General features: G+C 44.3%; 1 protein-coding gene and 1 long non-coding RNA gene across 4 annotated transcripts in view; one reads left to right on the top strand and one right to left on the bottom strand.

Annotated features, from left to right (window-relative positions):
* The window catches only part of LOC310683263, a 418618-nt gene that overhangs the window by 327776 nt on the left and 72990 nt on the right, over positions 1-17852 (bottom strand). The gene's annotated exons all lie outside the window — the stretch shown is intronic.
* The window catches only part of NUP93 (nucleoporin 93), a 67631-nt gene that overhangs the window by 46554 nt on the left and 3225 nt on the right, over positions 1-17852 (top strand). For all 3 annotated transcript variants that reach the window (XM_083452864.1, XM_083452865.1, XM_083452866.1), the window contains 15 exons: positions 1169-1243; positions 2186-2275; positions 3273-3412; positions 4543-4675; positions 5570-5727; positions 6169-6334; positions 7645-7738; positions 8350-8541; positions 9650-9776; positions 9897-9969; positions 10165-10209; positions 11288-11404; positions 12783-12901; positions 14229-14346; positions 15928-16011. In XM_083452864.1, the coding sequence (XP_083308990.1) occupies positions 1169-1243; positions 2186-2275; positions 3273-3412; positions 4543-4675; positions 5570-5727; positions 6169-6334; positions 7645-7738; positions 8350-8541; positions 9650-9776; positions 9897-9969; positions 10165-10209; positions 11288-11404; positions 12783-12901; positions 14229-14346; positions 15928-16011 (1731 nt within the window). The remainder of the gene's footprint in view (positions 1-1168; positions 1244-2185; positions 2276-3272; positions 3413-4542; positions 4676-5569; positions 5728-6168; positions 6335-7644; positions 7739-8349; positions 8542-9649; positions 9777-9896; positions 9970-10164; positions 10210-11287; positions 11405-12782; positions 12902-14228; positions 14347-15927; positions 16012-17852) is intronic.

Genomic DNA, 17852 nt, shown 5'->3' with positions numbered 1-17852 from the left:
ACCTGAGGTACCACTTTAGCTAATGGGGCCTGCCACACTCTTGCCGGACAATTTCTGTTCTCATCCTGAAGTGAAGTTCTTAACCCGAGGTACTATTTCTGGGTTAGCGGACTCTGTAACCTGAAGCGTCTGTAACCTGAGGTACCACTGTAGTAGCTTTCTGTGCTGGTGAGTTGTTTGTAAAGGTGGAGAAGTCCATTGAGAATTAGAAGTGCATGTATTATTCCTGCACTGAAATCCAAAAAGTGGGCCTGCCCATGACACCTGACAATAAAGCCTGACTGTGCTTTCCAAGCATGTTGCACATTTTTTTGAGACTCATGCAAACAGAAGACAATTATTTTAAATGCTTTTATCTTTGGGTCATGCGAGGGTTGAAGTTGCATAGTCTTGAATGCTGAAATGAATGCCAGAGAAACCAGGGTCTTCTCATCAAAACAAAATGTTCTCCTGACTGAATTTGGTGATCCCAGCACTGCCAAACAGGCAAACTGAACCAGGGAAAGTCATGCTGATAGGGATTTCTCTTAGCAACATAGCAGGAAGCTGCCTTTGTGGAGTTCAAAAACGCTTTGCTGAGTAGGAGGCAGCTATCCCTTAATTGATTTATTTTCCAGCACCTCTAAGTATTACAAAACCTAAATCTGACTCTAAACTTGACATTATTCATTGTCATACCATCTCTCTTTGTGTATGTACCATTATTTGAAAGCAATAAAGACTGGCAGTTATGAATTTGAAAGCTCTCTTGTTAAGAGACAAGGGTGGGGGAAGAGCATTGGGGGAGGGGGTTGGTAGTGGCATATGTCAAGATTTTGATATTGAAGGACATACGTCTTTCCAAGGGTTCTTTTCACGCCCACAGGCCACTTAGCCAGTTGGTGCTTACGGCACTGCAATAAAATACCTCACTGTGGCAGGGGACCAGAAGTGGGTCCTGTAAATGTGTCCCCAGGTTGCTTCTAAAGGGTTGCAGGGAGATAAAGAACAGGAAGAGAGAGATGGATGCACAGCTGTGGGGAATTCGCTACAGCAAAAGCCTCTTGCCCAGCAGCTTCATGCTCTGCTGGGATTCTCGAAGTTTTGGTATTGGCACAAAAGTGCTACCCAATTGCTAAATGAATTTGTGTCAAATACTCTGACCGGCATTTTCATTTTCTTCCAATAGCCCAGTTACATCAGTGAGCTACCACCAGCAGTTCGTAGTTCTTTGGACAACATTGAGATGGCCTACGCTCGACAAGTGAGTAAATTAGAAACCTCAGTACCTCAGCCATGTTACCTGAAACTCCCAGTTGCCACAGTCAGACTTAGAGGACAGCTCCTCAGAGGCTGATCCTCTTGAGTGACATCGGCATGAAACAAACACAGACATTTTAAAAATGGAATTTGACACCAGATATAAAAGCAGTGGTGTGAAGCAGATTGGATTTGAGTGGATCAGACCAAGAGAACCAAAAGACATACTGACTGCTGCAACACATTGGTTTACCAGAAAGTACAGTACATAGAAAACAGAATTATAGGAAACAGAATCGGACACCTGTCCATGAAGCTCAGTGTTGTGTCCACTGACTGGCAGCGGCTCTCCAGGGCTTCAGACTTTCCTCAGCCGTCCCTGAAGGTGCCAGGGATTGAACCTGGGAACTTCTGCATGCAAGGCAAGCGCTCTGCCACTGAGCTACAGCCCTTGCATTCTTCCACACATGAGGAGTGTAGTGGGAGCAATCGAGCATCATGTAGCAGCACAAAGCTTGTTCCACATGAACCACACTAAGTCAGCAACCTGGACTTATGCAGATATGGCCATTGTGTCACCATGTGAGCATGTACTTAAAAACCCCTTACATACCTGCCAGCATTTGATCCTCTTATGTTGTCCTTAGAGATATGCCATGTGGAACAGTGAGAAATCCTGCCTCGCTCCCAACCCTGAGGCCTGCCTGGGGCTTTAGAATAAATGTGGCAGAACATTTTGTATTCCTCTGTATCCCCTGATGCACCATTGCTGCGAGGCAATGAAACGGGGGCACTTGCTGGCAGGAGCACTCTCCCAAGACCATGTGATCTGGAGGCTTGTTTCAGATTCTTCTGTGGTTAGCAAGGGAGGGAAGGGGTTGGAGGGAGAAAGCACTGGGGGAAGGGGTACTTGTGCTAGGAAGCTGCTTACTCTGTTTGTTTTCAGATATATGTTTATAACGAGAAGATTGTGAATGGATACCTGCAGCCCAACTTGGTGGACCTTTGTGCTTCTGTGGCAGAGTTGGATGATAAGGTACTGCCTGTGAAGTGAGCATAAGGAGATGCTCTGCTTGTGCTCAACTGAGCTGAGCAGCCTGCTGACGGAGGAAACACTGGCTGCTTCTTCCATATGCCCATAGATTGCTGCATACAGGCATTTTTGCGTACAGCAGTGGTTGGTGGCAGTAGACATCTTGGTCCAAATTCAAGTAACCTGGTATACTAGCAGAAGCCAGCAAAGGACTGCCCCCAGCACCACAGTGCTCGCCGCCATGCCTCTTCCCAAAATCTTCTCTGGAGGTTCAGGAGAACCCCCAGAACAGCACAAGGGGTGGGGGAGATCATTCATCCAGGCAAGCAGAAATGCTTGCACTGATGGAATTATCATGTCAGCACAACATTGAACTCCATCCCTTGTTTTGGGGGACACTGAACAGACTCTAGTGTCATATGGTGTACTAATCACACTGTAACTTATGAAATGATGGACACTTCATATAATACTTGGCTTTCTGGAAGCTGCATGTCCATCCCATGGTAGAGAAACCTTTTCCAGCAATATATATATATATAGAGAGAGAGAGAGAGAGAATTCCCTGGGGTATGGGCCATAAGAGTACAACTTAATTTCAGCTGCTTTAAAGCCTTTATAATACAGTTGTAGCCTTGGGGCATTGGTCTTCAACTCATGGGTGAGGGCCCACTACCAGGTTGTGGCCTGATCTAAGGTGGGTCACATCACTACCACTAGCATCGTATGTACAGACATGGCAACAATAAAGCAATATGTGAGGACATATTGCTTTATTGTTGCCATGTCTGTACATATGATGCTAGTGGTGAAAACATTGAAGACTACTATATTAGAAAAGTGAGGATAGTTAGTACTGTCAGCAACAGTATTCCTGTGAACCGTTACCATGTACCCTGTTGATTTAAAATGCCATTCTCATGAAGATAAGGATGCAGCTTCTTTTAGTGGTAGCTTCTTCTAGTCATTTGACCTGTTTGTTTGTTTGTTTGTTTTGCAGAACATTTCTGACTTGTGGGCTATGGTGAAGCAAATGACTGATGTTTTGCTGGTTCCTGCAAGTGATGCGCTGAAGGTCCGGACAAGCATGGAAGTGCAGATGGAGTTTGTCAAGCAGGCCCTCCAGTACCTCGAGCAAAGGTAGTGCAGCAAAATAGTTAGAACTCAGGAGCTTTCATTTGTTGTTACAGATGCCTACAGATGTAATAGTGCTTCCAAAAGATCTACCACGCATTCATATATTAACTGAAAATGCAATGCAAGGAAGATGTATACATGTAACTGTTTTTTCTGATCTGTCCTTCACATGTGCTTTGATACCCAAGTGTCCTCTCTAAGCGTTGCCACCTCAGTACCAAAGAAACCAGACTTGGAACAATGGAACATGGTTGCAATATCTGATCCTGGGTGGGTGGGTGGTGGAATCTTTCAGCATGCAAGGAAGCTGACTGGAACTGGGATCCCTTTAATGGGTGGAAGGGATGAACCTTTCACTCATGTCCTTCCCCCAACAGCCAGGCTGGGTAAACTATAGCCGTGCTCAATGCACTCACGTAGCTGTCACCACACCCCTTTGTCACTCTCTGACACCAGAGAGGAGTGACCTCTGGAGACCCCAAAGAAATAACCACAGCGGGGAGCAGGGGATAGCACCTCATGTACCTCTCTATTCCCCAAGACCAGGGTGACGTACTTTTCAGAACAGAACATTGAAACAAAAGAAACAGTTCAATCCAATTGTAGCTAGCCTATTTTAGCTGCTTATAAAAAGGCTTCTGGAAACCTCAAATATGGAATAATCTCATTGATGGGCTAGTGTGATTAGGGTCACAGGACTGTGTAACAACAGCATGCTGTTAGGAGTTTAACCATCAGGATTAACCAGGCGATCCCAGTGCAGTCCCAGGACAGAGATGGGAAACACTCAAGATGGCCATAAACTGGAAATAAGCCACCCTGGTGAAAAGAGCAACATTATTCGAACTCTGGGACATGACTGTTTCATTTGCAGAAAATGGAGGGCTAGGGAGAGAGAACAGGAACAGGTTGGGGACAGCTAAGTTGTGCAGCACAATCCCCTATCAAATGCTATTCCTGTGGTTTGTATACTCACCATAAAGCTGAGTGGAATCCATCACCTGGCGTAGCTCATTAAGGTGGAAAATGTAAGCTTATATTTAAATACTTCTTTAAAACTATGTTAAGTATGTTAAGTAAACATGCAACTGTGTGAGACGAGTTATGATTCAGAAATGGATGGTTCCTTGCAGTTACAAGAACTACACGTTAGTGACAGTCTTTGGAAACTTGCACCAAGCCCAACTGGGAGGGGTACCTGGAACCTACCAGCTAGTCCGCAGTTTCCTGAACATCAAACTCCCAGTGTCTGTCCCAGGACTCCAGGTAGGTATCTCCACAGCCAAGGTGTTCTGCCATGATTGTATTCACCCATTCAGATCATTCTGGATCTCTTAACCCATGCATAAATTTGGGGGTTGGGTAGGGGGTTGTCATGTATGCCAAGAACAGAGCATGAGAAAGGTAATTCTTTGCAGTTGGTTATGGGGAAGGGCTGTGGCTAGTTAATTTTTTTAAAAAGAAAATAATATGGGTTGTATTCAGTGGTGTTCTGTGAACAGCAAGGATATCTGAATCTAGCAGAAGTTTCAGTGAGTGGGAGAGGCAATTTTCACTGCTTCCTTCTGCAGCCCCCTTTGCCACCTTCCAGACACAGCATCCCCCAGCCCTCCAGAACAGATTGTGTGTCTGTTGTGGCGGGTATGTGTATATGTGCAAGGGTAGCTATCATGGTTTCCTCCAGGTATTTTGGATTCCAAATTCCCTCATCTTTCACTATTGACATTGCTAGCTAAAAATTATTATTATTATTATTATTATTATTATTATTATTATTATTATTATTAGTTCCCGGCCATCTGACTGGGTTGCCCCGGAACATCTGGAGGGCACCATGTCATCTACACTTTGTGTACAGATGGGCCTGAAATCTGCTAAAATTCCCTCCCTCGCTGCCATTCCTGGTAGGCTCAGTTAAATTAAAGATGCTTCCATGAATGTACAAAGGAATATCTTGCATGTAGAAATCTAGCATGTCAGGAATGAAGCAAGGCTATCCATGCACAGGGGATTGTTTTGTGTGGAAGAGCATTCAGTCATTACCTGCAGCCTGAAGCAGAACACCCCAAACATAGGTTTTTCACCTGTGGGAACTGGACCATAATCACAACATCAAGAAAGGTTTCCTCTCTGTTTTTACCATTTATCTGTTTTCTTTAGGATGGGGAAGTAGAAGGTCACCCTGTTTGGGCAATAATTTACTACTGCATGCGATGTGGCGACTTAATGGCAGCCTTGCAAGTGGTGAATCGAGCTCAGCACCAATTGGGGGAATTTAAAAGTTGGTTCCAGGAATACATGCACAGCAAAGATAGAAGGTACTGGGATGTCTCAAAAAGAGGCCAAGAAAGTGTGTGGGATGGGTCAGGGAGTCTACTTTGAAGTGCATCATAGAATTTCAAGGGAGCTGGGAGCTTATCAATCTATCCTCCTAAGGTCTTTGCTTGAACTAGTAAACCCTTATGAATTGACACGTGTCTTCTCGGCTGGAAAGGCTGATGTTAACATTGCCCATTTTTAGTTGCATGTGGCAAGTTCAGTGCTTTAAGTTCGTGGATACAAAGCTGTTGCTTTTGTTGCTCTGCTGGGCTCCTTACACCTACATTGCTTGCTACATGCACCCAGTGTTGGATGTGAGCAACACAAACAGGGCCAGTGTGGGTCGATCAACTGGCACACTGGTAGGAGAGGCCTGTCTTATTGCGGGCTATAAGCTGGGCCACAGCTCCATTTAATAACTTGTCTTTCTTTTATTGTAGATTGTCTCCTGCCACCGAGAACAAAGTTCGCCTCCACTACAGACGAGCCCTGAGAAACAACACCGACCCTTACAAAAGAGCGGTTTACTGTATCATAGGACGCTGCGACATTGCCGATAACCACAGTGAAGTTGCTGATAAAACAGAAGATTATCTTTGGCTAAAGGTAACGGTGGCTTCCCTTCAAAGTTTTAGAGATAGCACTGCTCACTATACTTCCAATTCCCCCTTCATTTGAACACTGCCTTCCTCTGGAGAATACCCTCTTATGTATCCCAGCTCCCACCAGTGAGTTGCAAAGGATTATGAGAACTGTGGCCTGCTGTGTTGCCAGGTCTCCAGGGGAGTCTTCTTCACTCTATGCATTTGGGGAGCAGGTCAAAACAGCCTTGTTTAGGTGTGCTTTTTCTGACTTCTGATGTGCTTCTTTCCGAATTTTGATATTTTTTGTTCACTTTGAGGGTTTTTCTTTCCTTCTGCTGAAGTTTATTTGTTGATAAATTTTGTTAGATTTTACTTTCCACTTAGATGTGTTGTATTTGGTCAGGCATAGGCAAACTCGGCCCTCCAGATGTTTTGGGACTACATCTCCCATCATCCCTTGCTAACAGGACCGGTGGTCAGGGATGATGGGAGTTGTAGTCTCAAAACATCTGGAGGGCCAAGTTTGACTATGCCTGTATTAGGTGTTCAGAGGGTCTGATTTACTCTGGAAGAATCAGGATACAAGCAGATCTATAAATAAAAGAACTGGTGAAGATCCAGTCCCGGGCTAAATTATTTCCAGATATGATCTGTAAGGTATTAACACAATCTTCCCGGGCAAAATAGTGGTGCCATTGTCATTTTCAAAATAAAGGCTTTCAACATCAGACCAAGTGTCTTGTTCCAGCTGGACGTGAGACTCAGGGAGGAAGCCCAGGACCTTTCAAATTAGGGTCTCATCAGGCAAAGGCAGAGTCATATCAGGAATGTGAACAGAGGATTATTGGGAGCGTTTCCCTGTATAGCAGGGATGGGGAATCTGTGCCCCCCTCCCCACTCCAAGATGATGTTGGACTCCAACTCCCATCAGCCTTAGCCAGCATGGCCAATAATCAGGGGTTATGGGAATTGTAGTCCAGCAACATTTGGATGGCCACAGGTTCCCCATCCCTGCTTAACACACTGTTGTCTCAGCAGAAGCCTAAAAAAGGCTGGCCTGTCTAGTCGTCTTGTTAGGATGTGGAAAACTGAGGCTGAGAGAGAAGTCACTTGCCCATAGCTATATTGCAAACCCATGGATGAGGTAGAATATGTGGCTGTGCCTCTCAGATTCAGGATCACTTGCACATTTTGTTCGCATAGATGGTTTACCTGATTTTATTTTGATTGGTGGCAACCTTTGTTTGCTTTTCACTTGTTTGACTTTTGAAGAGAAGCTTTTTGTTGCATGCAAGGAAAGCCTAAGCATCACTTTCTCCCTCTTGTGTGTAGCTGAACCAGGTGTGCTTTGATGATGATGGCTCCAACTCTCCCCAAGACAGGCTGACATTGTCTCAGTTCCAGAAGCAATTGCTTGAAGATTATGGTAAGTTAACCCAGAGACTGTGAGTGAGTGATATTTGAAGTTCTGTATATGTATGCATGCCTGGTAGCTTTTGTAAAATAAAGGCAGTGCAAAAAGTCGAGACCTTGAGTTAGAACTCCTATCATCTTTGACCACTGGTCCTGCTGGCTATGGATGATGGGAGATGTAGTCCAACAACAGCTGGAGACAAGTTTGAGAAACATTGAGTTATAACCATTTAAAAGGTGGACAAGCCAACTTAAATAGTTAAGGGTGCCTGAGAAATTGGTAATTCATGACTTGAATTACTGGCATGTGAATCTGACATTACTTGTATTGTTTTAATAAATGTTTATAATTTTATAAATGGTCAACCACCTTGAACATTTTCAGGCGGGGGGGGGGGGTTTAAGCAATACATAATATTGCTTCCTCTGCTACTTTAGTTTTTATTTTAACTTTTCTCTAAATAATCATAGGTCGATTTGGTGCAATGCAAACAATGTTTTATTTTGTGACTACCGTAGTTTCCTTCAGCTTCCCCTGATTAAAGCACGCCAGTGTCCTGTGTCAGGCACCATCCACGCTAGCTGTGAAAATACCTAACCCTTCATTCTTGTGTCTTTCTTCAGGCGAGTCGCATTTTGCAGTGAACCAGCAGCCATTTCTCTACTTCCAAGTGTTGTTTCTGACGGCCCAGTTTGAAGCTGCCATTGCTTTCCTCTTCCGCACAGAGCGCCTGCGCTGCCACGCCGTTCATGTTGCCTTGGTCCTCTTTGAACTAAAGCTGCTCCTGAAATCTTCTGGGCAGAGCGCACAGCTTTGTGAGTCCGGATTGTGTTTATCCTGTCCTTTCCCCATCTCATTCGTATCCTGCACAGAATATAAAAGAAACCATCAGAGCAGGAGACTGCAATAGGGCAGAAATTTGTAAAAAAAATTGTTAGCTTAAAAAAAATGGATTAATTGCTTGATTGCAAATGAGAAATTGTGCCCAGATCAATGAAATGAAGATCTTTTGGACCTAACCTGGTTAGAGAAGGGACATAGCTCAGTTCTCTCAGTGACCAACCAGATAAATGCTTCAGGGAAACCTACAATCAGGATATGTGCGCAACAGCAGTTTCCACACGTAATCCCCAGCAGCCATTATTCAGAGGCATTTACTGCCTTTGGCACTGGCATTAGAACTCAGCAGTCATGACTACTGGCCATTGGTAGCTTTATTCTCCATGCATTTATCTAATCCCTTGTTAAAACTGTCCAGGTTGCTGGCCATCACTACGTCTTATGGCAGCAAGTTCCAAATGCTCTGAGTGAAGAAATGCTTCCTATTACCTGTAACGAGTCTTCCAATATTCAGCTTTATTGGATCATCTGTCCACTTTCTCTACACCCTTTATGATGTTATACTCCGCTATCGTGTCCCCTACCCAGCCCCTCGCCATTTTTCTATGCCAAAACCCACCAAATACAGCAACCTTTCCTCATAGGAGTATTGTTCCAAGGTAAACGGCGTTTCCATGCTGTCTGGCACTTCTCACAGTGTCCCGTTGCAGCAGAAGCCATTTAGTCATGCTGGCCACATGACCCGGAAAGCTGTCTGCGAACGAACATTGGCTCCTTTGACCTGAAGCGAGATGAGCGCTGCACCCCATAGTCAAGTTTGACTGGACTCAGCCGTCCAGGGGTCCTTCACTTTTATCCTTTACCTTATTGTTCCAACCCTGCAGTGATTTTTGGTTGTCCTCTTCAGAACATTTTCCAGCTCTACAATTCTTGCACTTGGTGGTCCAGCCCTTTGATAAAGTTCCTTTATTCAAAGTGCTTGCCTGTGGTTAATCCCTGCAGACATAATGAACATCTTTCATATGAATGCTGCCTTGCTTGGGGGAAAAGAGAGATTCATCTTCCTGTCCCTTAACTTTTCAGTAAGCCATGAGGCAGGTGACCCTCCGGCCATCAGACGCTTGAATTTTGTCCGCCTGCTGATGCTCTACACCCGCAAGTTTGAGTCCACTGACCCTCGAGAAGCCCTGCAGTACTTCTACTTTCTCAGGTGGGCTCCTGTAGCAGCAGCTTGAAGGCTGGGGTGTTTTTTAACAGCTGCTGTGTTAAAAGCATAGCAGGAAGCAGTCAAACTGCAGTGCTTTTCTTCCTTTCTGCTCTTCTTTTGCAGGAATGAGAAGGACAGCCAAGGGGACAACATGTTCTTGCGCTGTGTGAGCGAACTAGTGATTGAGAGCAGAGAGGTAAGCCAGGTTCCAGTTGCACCTTTTCCTTCCTTAATTTAGGGTGGAAATCGCCCTTCTTCAAAAGGAGCTTTCAGTGCAGCAGTGGAACCCCATCAGCAGGGGTGTTAAATCCTTAAATCACAGTATTGCAGTCATCCCCCAGAGTGTTAGACACCCTCCTAACTTTATTTTGTTTTTCCTTTTCATCGGTAGTTTGATATGATTCTTGGAAAGCTGGAGAATGATGGCAGTAGAAAAGTAAGTTCATATATAATGTTTCACCACCCCACCCCCACTACTATTTGATTGCTGGCTGTAATTATTGTTTTTGCAGGTTCCCTATTGTTTTTTCAGTATTGAAATTAATTTCTCAAAGTTAAACATGGTTATGGTAAACCAGGGTTCTTCTTAACCCAGGTTCTAAACTGCAGTTTCAAATCTGTCCCGGTTAACCTCAACAGCAGTTACAGTGGGTGTCATAATTCCCAAAGTTTCCAAGGCCTACAGTCTGTGCTGGTCTTTAGCCACCCAAATAAGCAGCTTCTTGTGCCTCAAATAAATACGCAGGAGATTATTCAGACAGCTCAGCATTACAGGATGATAGAAAGAAACAATTAGCACAGGTTAGGGAACTAAACCCAGAAAAAGGACAGGTGTGTTCCTTCAGCCTTTTCAGATACCCCTCCACCTCCTATTAGAGAAGGGCAAAGAAAACTAGTATGAAGGGGGAGATCAAGAGAAAGCCCTTCCTCCTCAATCTTCTGATATCCCACCAGGGAAAAATGTGAGGGAGGGAGGTGTGTGTGTGTGTGTGTGTGTGTGTGTGTGTGTGTATTATGGTTCTCAGCTATGGTTCTCCTAACCTTAGAGCCTTACTCAAAGGGCCTGACGGCAACTTAAATCAAATAGTGCCAACATATTCTGTCCCTTCAATGCCCATAATTCCACCTTGCCCTGTAGCCCCTGCAGACAGAGACCAAAGAGTGATTTTAGAATCAGAAAGGGAGGAAAGGCAATGGCATTTGCTTTCTGATCCTGAGAAACTCGCCGCCACAAGATTGTTAACAGATTTAGATTACCATCTGAATCTAGCACAAAATTGTGTATTTATATGTACCTTTAAAATCCATAAATAAGAATAAAAGGGGGGGAGGATGGAAGGCAAGGGGTGAGGAAGGAATCTCTATATTTTCCCAGAGATAATTTACAAATAAAATTAGCCATAATCTTGAATACAAAAATGTTGTTGCCAGTTGATAAGACTCATCTAAAAGTTTATAGTATTTCTGTTGTCCAAGTATTTTATCTCCCTTCTTTATTTGTATTCTTTCATCAGCCTGGAGTGATTGATAAGTTTACTAGAGACACCAAACCACTTATTAATAAAGTTGCTTCAGTGGCAGAAAGTAAAGGTCTCTTTGAAGAAGCTGCCAAACTTTATGACCTTGCCAAGGTAAGCAGGTTTTCATCACTGCTGGCCAAGAAGCTCGTTTAATTTTTAGATCAGTAGGGATTAGCTAGGAGGCATTGTGGACTCTGGAAATGTGACCTGAATTTACAACACTAGGGCCAGCTGCAGCCTCTGAATCAAAGTATGCTTTTTTTTTTTTTCTTTAGTTATCTGGCCCTGTATGTTTCTGGCCTTTGTTTTATCTGGCCTTTCAGGATTCCTTCTGTGCACCACTCTGAATAGTTAATCTTTGTAGAAAGGTTCACAGGATTGGACCACCAGATAGTAATATCTGGTTAGTAATGGCAATGTGCAAGTTATCAACTAATTAGCAGGTTAGCCATGTCAGATTGAAGAATAGCAGAGCAACACACAACAGTTATCAGAGCACTACAGGAAAATTATTGGAACAGTGTCAGCTCAAAGGGGTTTTATTTAGATCTGTTTTTCCTCCAACATCGGCACCCCTCCCAATTTCATATGCCAAACTGCCTTTGAAGCTGGATTAGCTGCTCAATGGAAAGAAGGTCAAAAGTGCCACTGGGTTAGTAGAAGTCCCTCGGGTGAGCCAAAGCAGCTCTTTGGACTCCAGCCTCAACTGTGTGCTAAAAATAAAACAAAATTTTGCACAGTCCAGATGCTGTGCAAACATGAGCTGGAGTTTGTGATCTGTATCAGTTATGCAGGTTGAACACATCTGGGTAATTTCTCAGATTTTTCCTATGCTGTTTTGGCTTGAGATGAGAGGGGCAAGGGCACTGAAGCCCCAGCCACTGAAATTCCCACTCAGCTGCTTCTCTGTTTTCTGAGACTTCACCAGACCTAGGATGAGAAAAGGACAAGAAACTACATTTGTTTGTTTATTTTTTAGAGAAAGTGGAGGCTCTCAGAGAGCAGAGCAGTACTACTACTCCTGTGCTATTCCTCCACTCCCTCCAAAGGATGATGCCATAGATCAGGAGCCAAGAACCCTTTTTTCCTAATGAAAGTTGCATAGTCAGGGCTAATCTATTGGGAGTCACATGCTGTCATTGGGGCAGAGGGAGGACTGGAATCCAAAATAGAGGGCCCTCATTTCTCTCTTCCATTTCTATCACACACATGCACACACACATACATCTTCTTCTCCACCACAGGAGGACCACAGGTTCCACCCCTACCACAACCCAAATGTATTTCTTAAGACTTCTTCCATGTTCTCATACATTGCTTTTGCTGCTGAAGATCTCAGTTTTTCTTGGGAGTTTCTACATTTTACCAAAAAAAGTCTCCCCCTGCCCCCTACCCCTACCCTGGCCTCCCTTGCTTGTGTATCTTTGAAATGCATCTTCTTGTCTCTGGGCTCTACAGTTCTTTTCTTCCCTGTTTGCACTTTCCTCAGAATCCAGACAAAGTGCTTGAGTTGATGAACAAGTTGCTGAGTCCCGTGGTCCCTCAGATCAGCGCTCCTCAGTCAAACAAGGAGAGGCTGAAGAATATGGCACATTCCATTGCTGAGAGGTGAGAGAACAGCCTCCAGGAGGGGAACTGAGTTTCATGGCCATGGTCACTGTAGCTTGAGAAATACCTTTAATGATGAGTTTGTTGAAAAGACACATGGCTTGGATGTGTCCCACACTGCTTTTTGTTGCTGTGCATTTTCAGCATTCAATCCTGCACACTCGCCGTGTGTGTATGTGTGTGAATGTGTTATATGTGTGTGTAAATTTATGCCATTATCAAAACTGGAGAGGAGAAAGTCCACAGGAGAGTGAATCTAGAAATATAATCTGAACAGTTTTATACTTAATTCAGTAATTCTCCAACTCCGTTCTGTAATGAATGAATGAATGAAAGACTTTTGTCAGTCCATAGAACCTACCCACAGAGGAGGAGGTTCCCACACAAGCTGCGGAAAGCCTGTGTTCTTCTTCAGTGTCCTGGCTCCTCCCATTTATTTCACCAACAGACATGCAAATCAAGCTAAGTTTCACCCCTTCTGGTGGAAGGAGCTCCCTGTCAAGTTCTGATCCTGCCTGCTCCCCATAGAGTTGCTGTGCCCCTCTGTCCCCTTGCCCACTCCATTGCCATCAGCTCAAAGCAGGGGCAGTCCAAAGTTATCTTCCACATGTGTTGCATGCAGTAGATCGCAAATTCTACATTTCCAGCTTTAAAAAAAGGTCAGAAAGCAGGTGATGTGAAAGAGTCAGTACCAAGATAGACCAGGCATAAAGTAACTTCATGTGTTTCTCCCTCCCTTGAATCAGCTGGGTAGGGTGGCAACTCTAGTTTTCTCCACCATGGTTGTGAGTTGATCTGCAGTCCCCAAGCAGGTAACTCACTGAGCAAGGGTGTTGCAGAAGGGTGTGTGCATGGCACAGCTCCAGCCTAAGGCCAGTGAATCCAGCAGCAGAGAGACTAGAACTCCTTGGCCCTCCTGTCAGCTTGAAGCCATGAAGTCACTGGTTGGCCCCTGGGCAGTTCTGTAATTTCAGCCTCAGTTCCTCCCTGCAGGCTGCAGTATGGAGAGAACAAGATTAACCGTCCTTACAGGGTTGCTGGGCAAATTGCTGAGAGAATGTGCGGGAAGCAGTTTGAACCACTATGTAAATGCAAAATATACTCATTCTAGGGGAAATGTCCTTTCCTGAAAGCTCAGCTGCCTGTAGTTAGCAAGTGTTGCACACATATGCTCTGAGCCCAGCCTTGGCTGGGGAGGGCGGGGTATAAATAAAAATTATTATTATTATTATTATTATTATTATTATTATTATTATTACTATTACTATATAGTACTGCAGCCTTTTCTCAGATGGAATGTGACTTGTTTTGGTTTGGTTTTTTTCAGATATAAAGCACAGGGAATAAGTACAAAGAAACCCATTGACTCCACATTCTACCTCCTGTTAGACCTCATCACCTTTTTTGATGAATATCATGCTGGTCACATTGACAGGGCCTTCGATGTAAGTTTCAAGTTTTTTGTTTGAGAAGATAAAGCTACTGGGATCTGCAGTTTCACGAGCCCAACAAGGAATATGTAAATAGCCTTGGACACTCACAAACAAGGCATGATGGAGATGGCACTGCCTCCTGATTGCTTTTCTTGTGGTCCTGTGCTTATGTAGCCCAAGAAAGCTGGTGTAATAGAAATAAAGGGGCATGGGACTCCAGGACTGGGATCTCTGGGAAAATCCAGTGAGCATGAAGCAGGCAAGAGAGCAAGCCCTTACAGCAGGTTGTGGGGAATCTGTTGCTGGACTTCATCTCCCATCAGCCCTGACCATTGGCCATGCCAGCTGGGGTTGATGGGAGTTGGAGTCCCCATCCATGCCTTACAAGCATAGAGCCAATGCTGGCAAATGTACTTACGGCTGATGGTTGTGAAGCCTGACCTGAAAGTTGTTAAAATGCTACCAGGTCAGAGGTAACCAATGAGCTACCTGGATGGATGTACTCTCTCCAGCGTCTGATCAGGCATCACAGCCCACAAATCCTTCTGAACTACAGTCTCAGGTGTCAGCACTGATCTGAATGCTCCTGGTTCTAGTCCTTTCCACTCCTAACAATCTCTGGTGCTTTATATACGAAGGTATACTTTCTTGGAATATGGAGATTCTGTTTTTGGCTGTCATGTCTAGCTCCTTTTAAAGACATGGTCTTCCATGAATTTGGTTTAATCCTTTTAAAAAAAAAGCCACCTGGTTATCACAAACCGTAGTCAAGTAGGTAAAGCTGATCTGGGTCTGTTCAACTTCAGATAGCAGGTGGAATTGAAGGTGACATGTATTTTAATGCTTTTTCTATATTGAAAATAAGAAACAAACTCCTAGCTGAGAAAAAGATGGATTCCATCTCTTCCCCTTTCTCCATAGTGTGCTAGTTTGCTCTGTGCTACAGGAAATGGTTTTTCATGATGGAGTGTTTCAGTCCGATTCCCCTGAAGTGGTTCAGACTGTTGTGCCTTCCCTACTTAGTGCCTTTCAGGTGTTTTGGACTGCAGCTCCTATCAGCTTCAGCCAGCCTGGCTGTTGAAGAAGGCTGCTTTATCACTGGATAAAATGATCACTGTTCAATACTCCACCTTGTGCTATGAATGCTCTTTGTTTTGCATTTGGGGGGTGGGGAATCCTCAGGGATTTCCTTGAACACCTTTTAAAGATTAACAATGCATTGATGTAGCAACAGTGCAATCACTATAAAGTGCTGCTTTTCTGATGATCACCAGGAACTTAAATGAGAGAATTTTCCTGATCTTAGGCCCAATAAAGAGGACAACTCTTTATTGACCTGTTATATGCTAAAACTTGCCAATTAGTATGCGCTCACAAGGTATATACTAGGGTACATACAGAAGTTTGGTTCAGAGCTTAAATTAAACTGTATGCACTCAGTGCAAAAGGATAGTGTGTGTGTGTGTGTGTGTGTGTGTGTAAGTGTAAGGAAAAGTGACTGAACATAGAAGAAGATATTGCACACACAAACTGCCTTCAAATTGTCATCTCCCTTCATGACAGTCCATTGTTACTCCTGTGCTTTCGTTCCAGATCATGGAGCAGCTGAAACTGGTCCCCCTGAGTCAAGAATATGTGGAGGAAAGAGTAGCAGCCTTCAGGAATTTCAGTGATGAAGTAAGCAATCCACGGCTGTTTGGTCCTTCCCCTTTTCTTCCATGAGTTGCGCACATCCAGGCACCTCTGCCATGGGGACCTGCAGAGGCTGTGCTTGGGGGATCCCTTTCCTGTTCTCAGGATGCATCTGCCTGCACTTGCTCCGCCAGTGCCACTGACAAGAACAAGTGTGCAATCCAACAGATGCTGCATAGTTCCTGGCACTGAGGATCAGCGAGTGTAGGGGGGGGGCTTCACCCATGCCTGTGTCATTCTCTGTGATCCTCCTTATGTGGTGCCACACCTGACAGGAAGCTGCTGCAGGTCCCAAAACATTGATTCCAAATTGAAGCTCAGGTGTATTTAGCTGGAAGTAGGAAAAACTCTCCTGGAGATGCTGTAACTTAGCTTCTTCTTCCACCTTGAGAGAGGTGGCATCATTCCCCTCCAAAACATTGTTCCAGAGTGTTCCAGAGTGGCAGGAGGTCTTGCTGTTGTGGAGTCCCCAAGCAGGGAATGGGTTCCCCCTTTCCCCTTCAGTGCCATGAAATGCTCTGCATGCTGATCCCCATTTCCCAGCACCAAAGAGAGAAAGGGGAAGAGCTGCCTTGTGTATTTACTTTCATGCCGGAGCACTTGTTTTGGGTCAAAGATGTGAACAAGCTCTGTTTGCACTCTGCGTTTATGTTTGAAATCTGATGTCCCAGCATGAGACTGGTTTGGGGAACCTGCTCAGTCCCCATATATTGATTCTGTTCCTGTGTCAATTTATTATGGAATTCTCTTTTTTTAAAGGGAAATATTTGTTTTGTTGTCAGGTTGAGCCTCCTGCAAAACACAGCCTAAATGGGACTGATAACATCCTGATGCCTTTCTGTCAATAGTAATATTGTTGGGGTGGGTGGCAAATCTCTTCCTCTTGCTTAAAGAGATGGAATCGAAAGTTACCTCCAATCTTTCAAACACATCTTAAAGAGGGCTTGTCGATAAGGTAATTGGTTCATGCTGCAAAGTGAACTTGGAAATCAAAAGACTGGATGGATGAATGGCAGCCAGGGGCAGTGGAGAGGGGTTGTTTTGTTTTTGGCTTCTAGCCTCAGAACATATTGATTTCCTGAGTCATCCATTTTGTCAGCTTTCAGCCAAAAGCTGCTTATCATTCATCAGTTGCCTCTGGGCTGCTTGGTCACAAAAACCAACACAGCAATTTGGCATTGTGGGACTCAGCTCTTGATCAGTACACTAATCCTGGCTCAAAACTCTCACCCTTCAGTGAAAAGATGAATTTCCTGCTTCTCATTCCTTGATGATTAGTGAGTGAATGAAGTGTGCTTTCTTCTTGACCTTTTTTAAAAAAGAAAAAGAAAGATGAACACATCCAATTTTACCCCAACTTTATTTAATCCAAGGTTTAATTCTGGAACCCTATAGTATCAGCACTTGATTTCTATCATCTACTTGTGCAATTCTTAGTTTACAAGAATGCTTTAAAATTCTTATTCCTTAGTTTATCATTTATCTTAACTATTCTTCAGACTCTGTTCCAGGGAACACCAGGATTTTCCAGAAGCTTGTCTGGGGTTCCCCAATGCGAAGTTCAGGGATGATAGATAAGATTCCCCAAAAGACATCTTGCCCCTCCCTGCCAGTCTCCCCATGCAAGATGAATCTGCAGGAGGGTGTTGGATGCCTCCACAAGGGCATGTTCAGTTCACCCTTGGTGTGTTAACTGGAAAGGATCTACAGAGGGCAGAAGTGAGCTGCAATAGACCTACCCTGTACCCGACATAAACTGCATCTGCACCCCAGCACGTCCCAGATCTTTTGCAATTTGCACAGGGAAAGCTGGGAAACTGTCCATT

This window comes from Podarcis tiliguerta (assembly GCF_965153285.1).
Source record: "Podarcis tiliguerta genome assembly, chromosome: 8".
NCBI classification, from domain to species: Eukaryota; Metazoa; Chordata; class Lepidosauria; order Squamata; family Lacertidae; genus Podarcis; species Podarcis tiliguerta.
The sequence above is the reverse complement of the archived record's forward strand: the minus strand, read 5'-3'. Positions and strand labels throughout refer to the sequence as shown.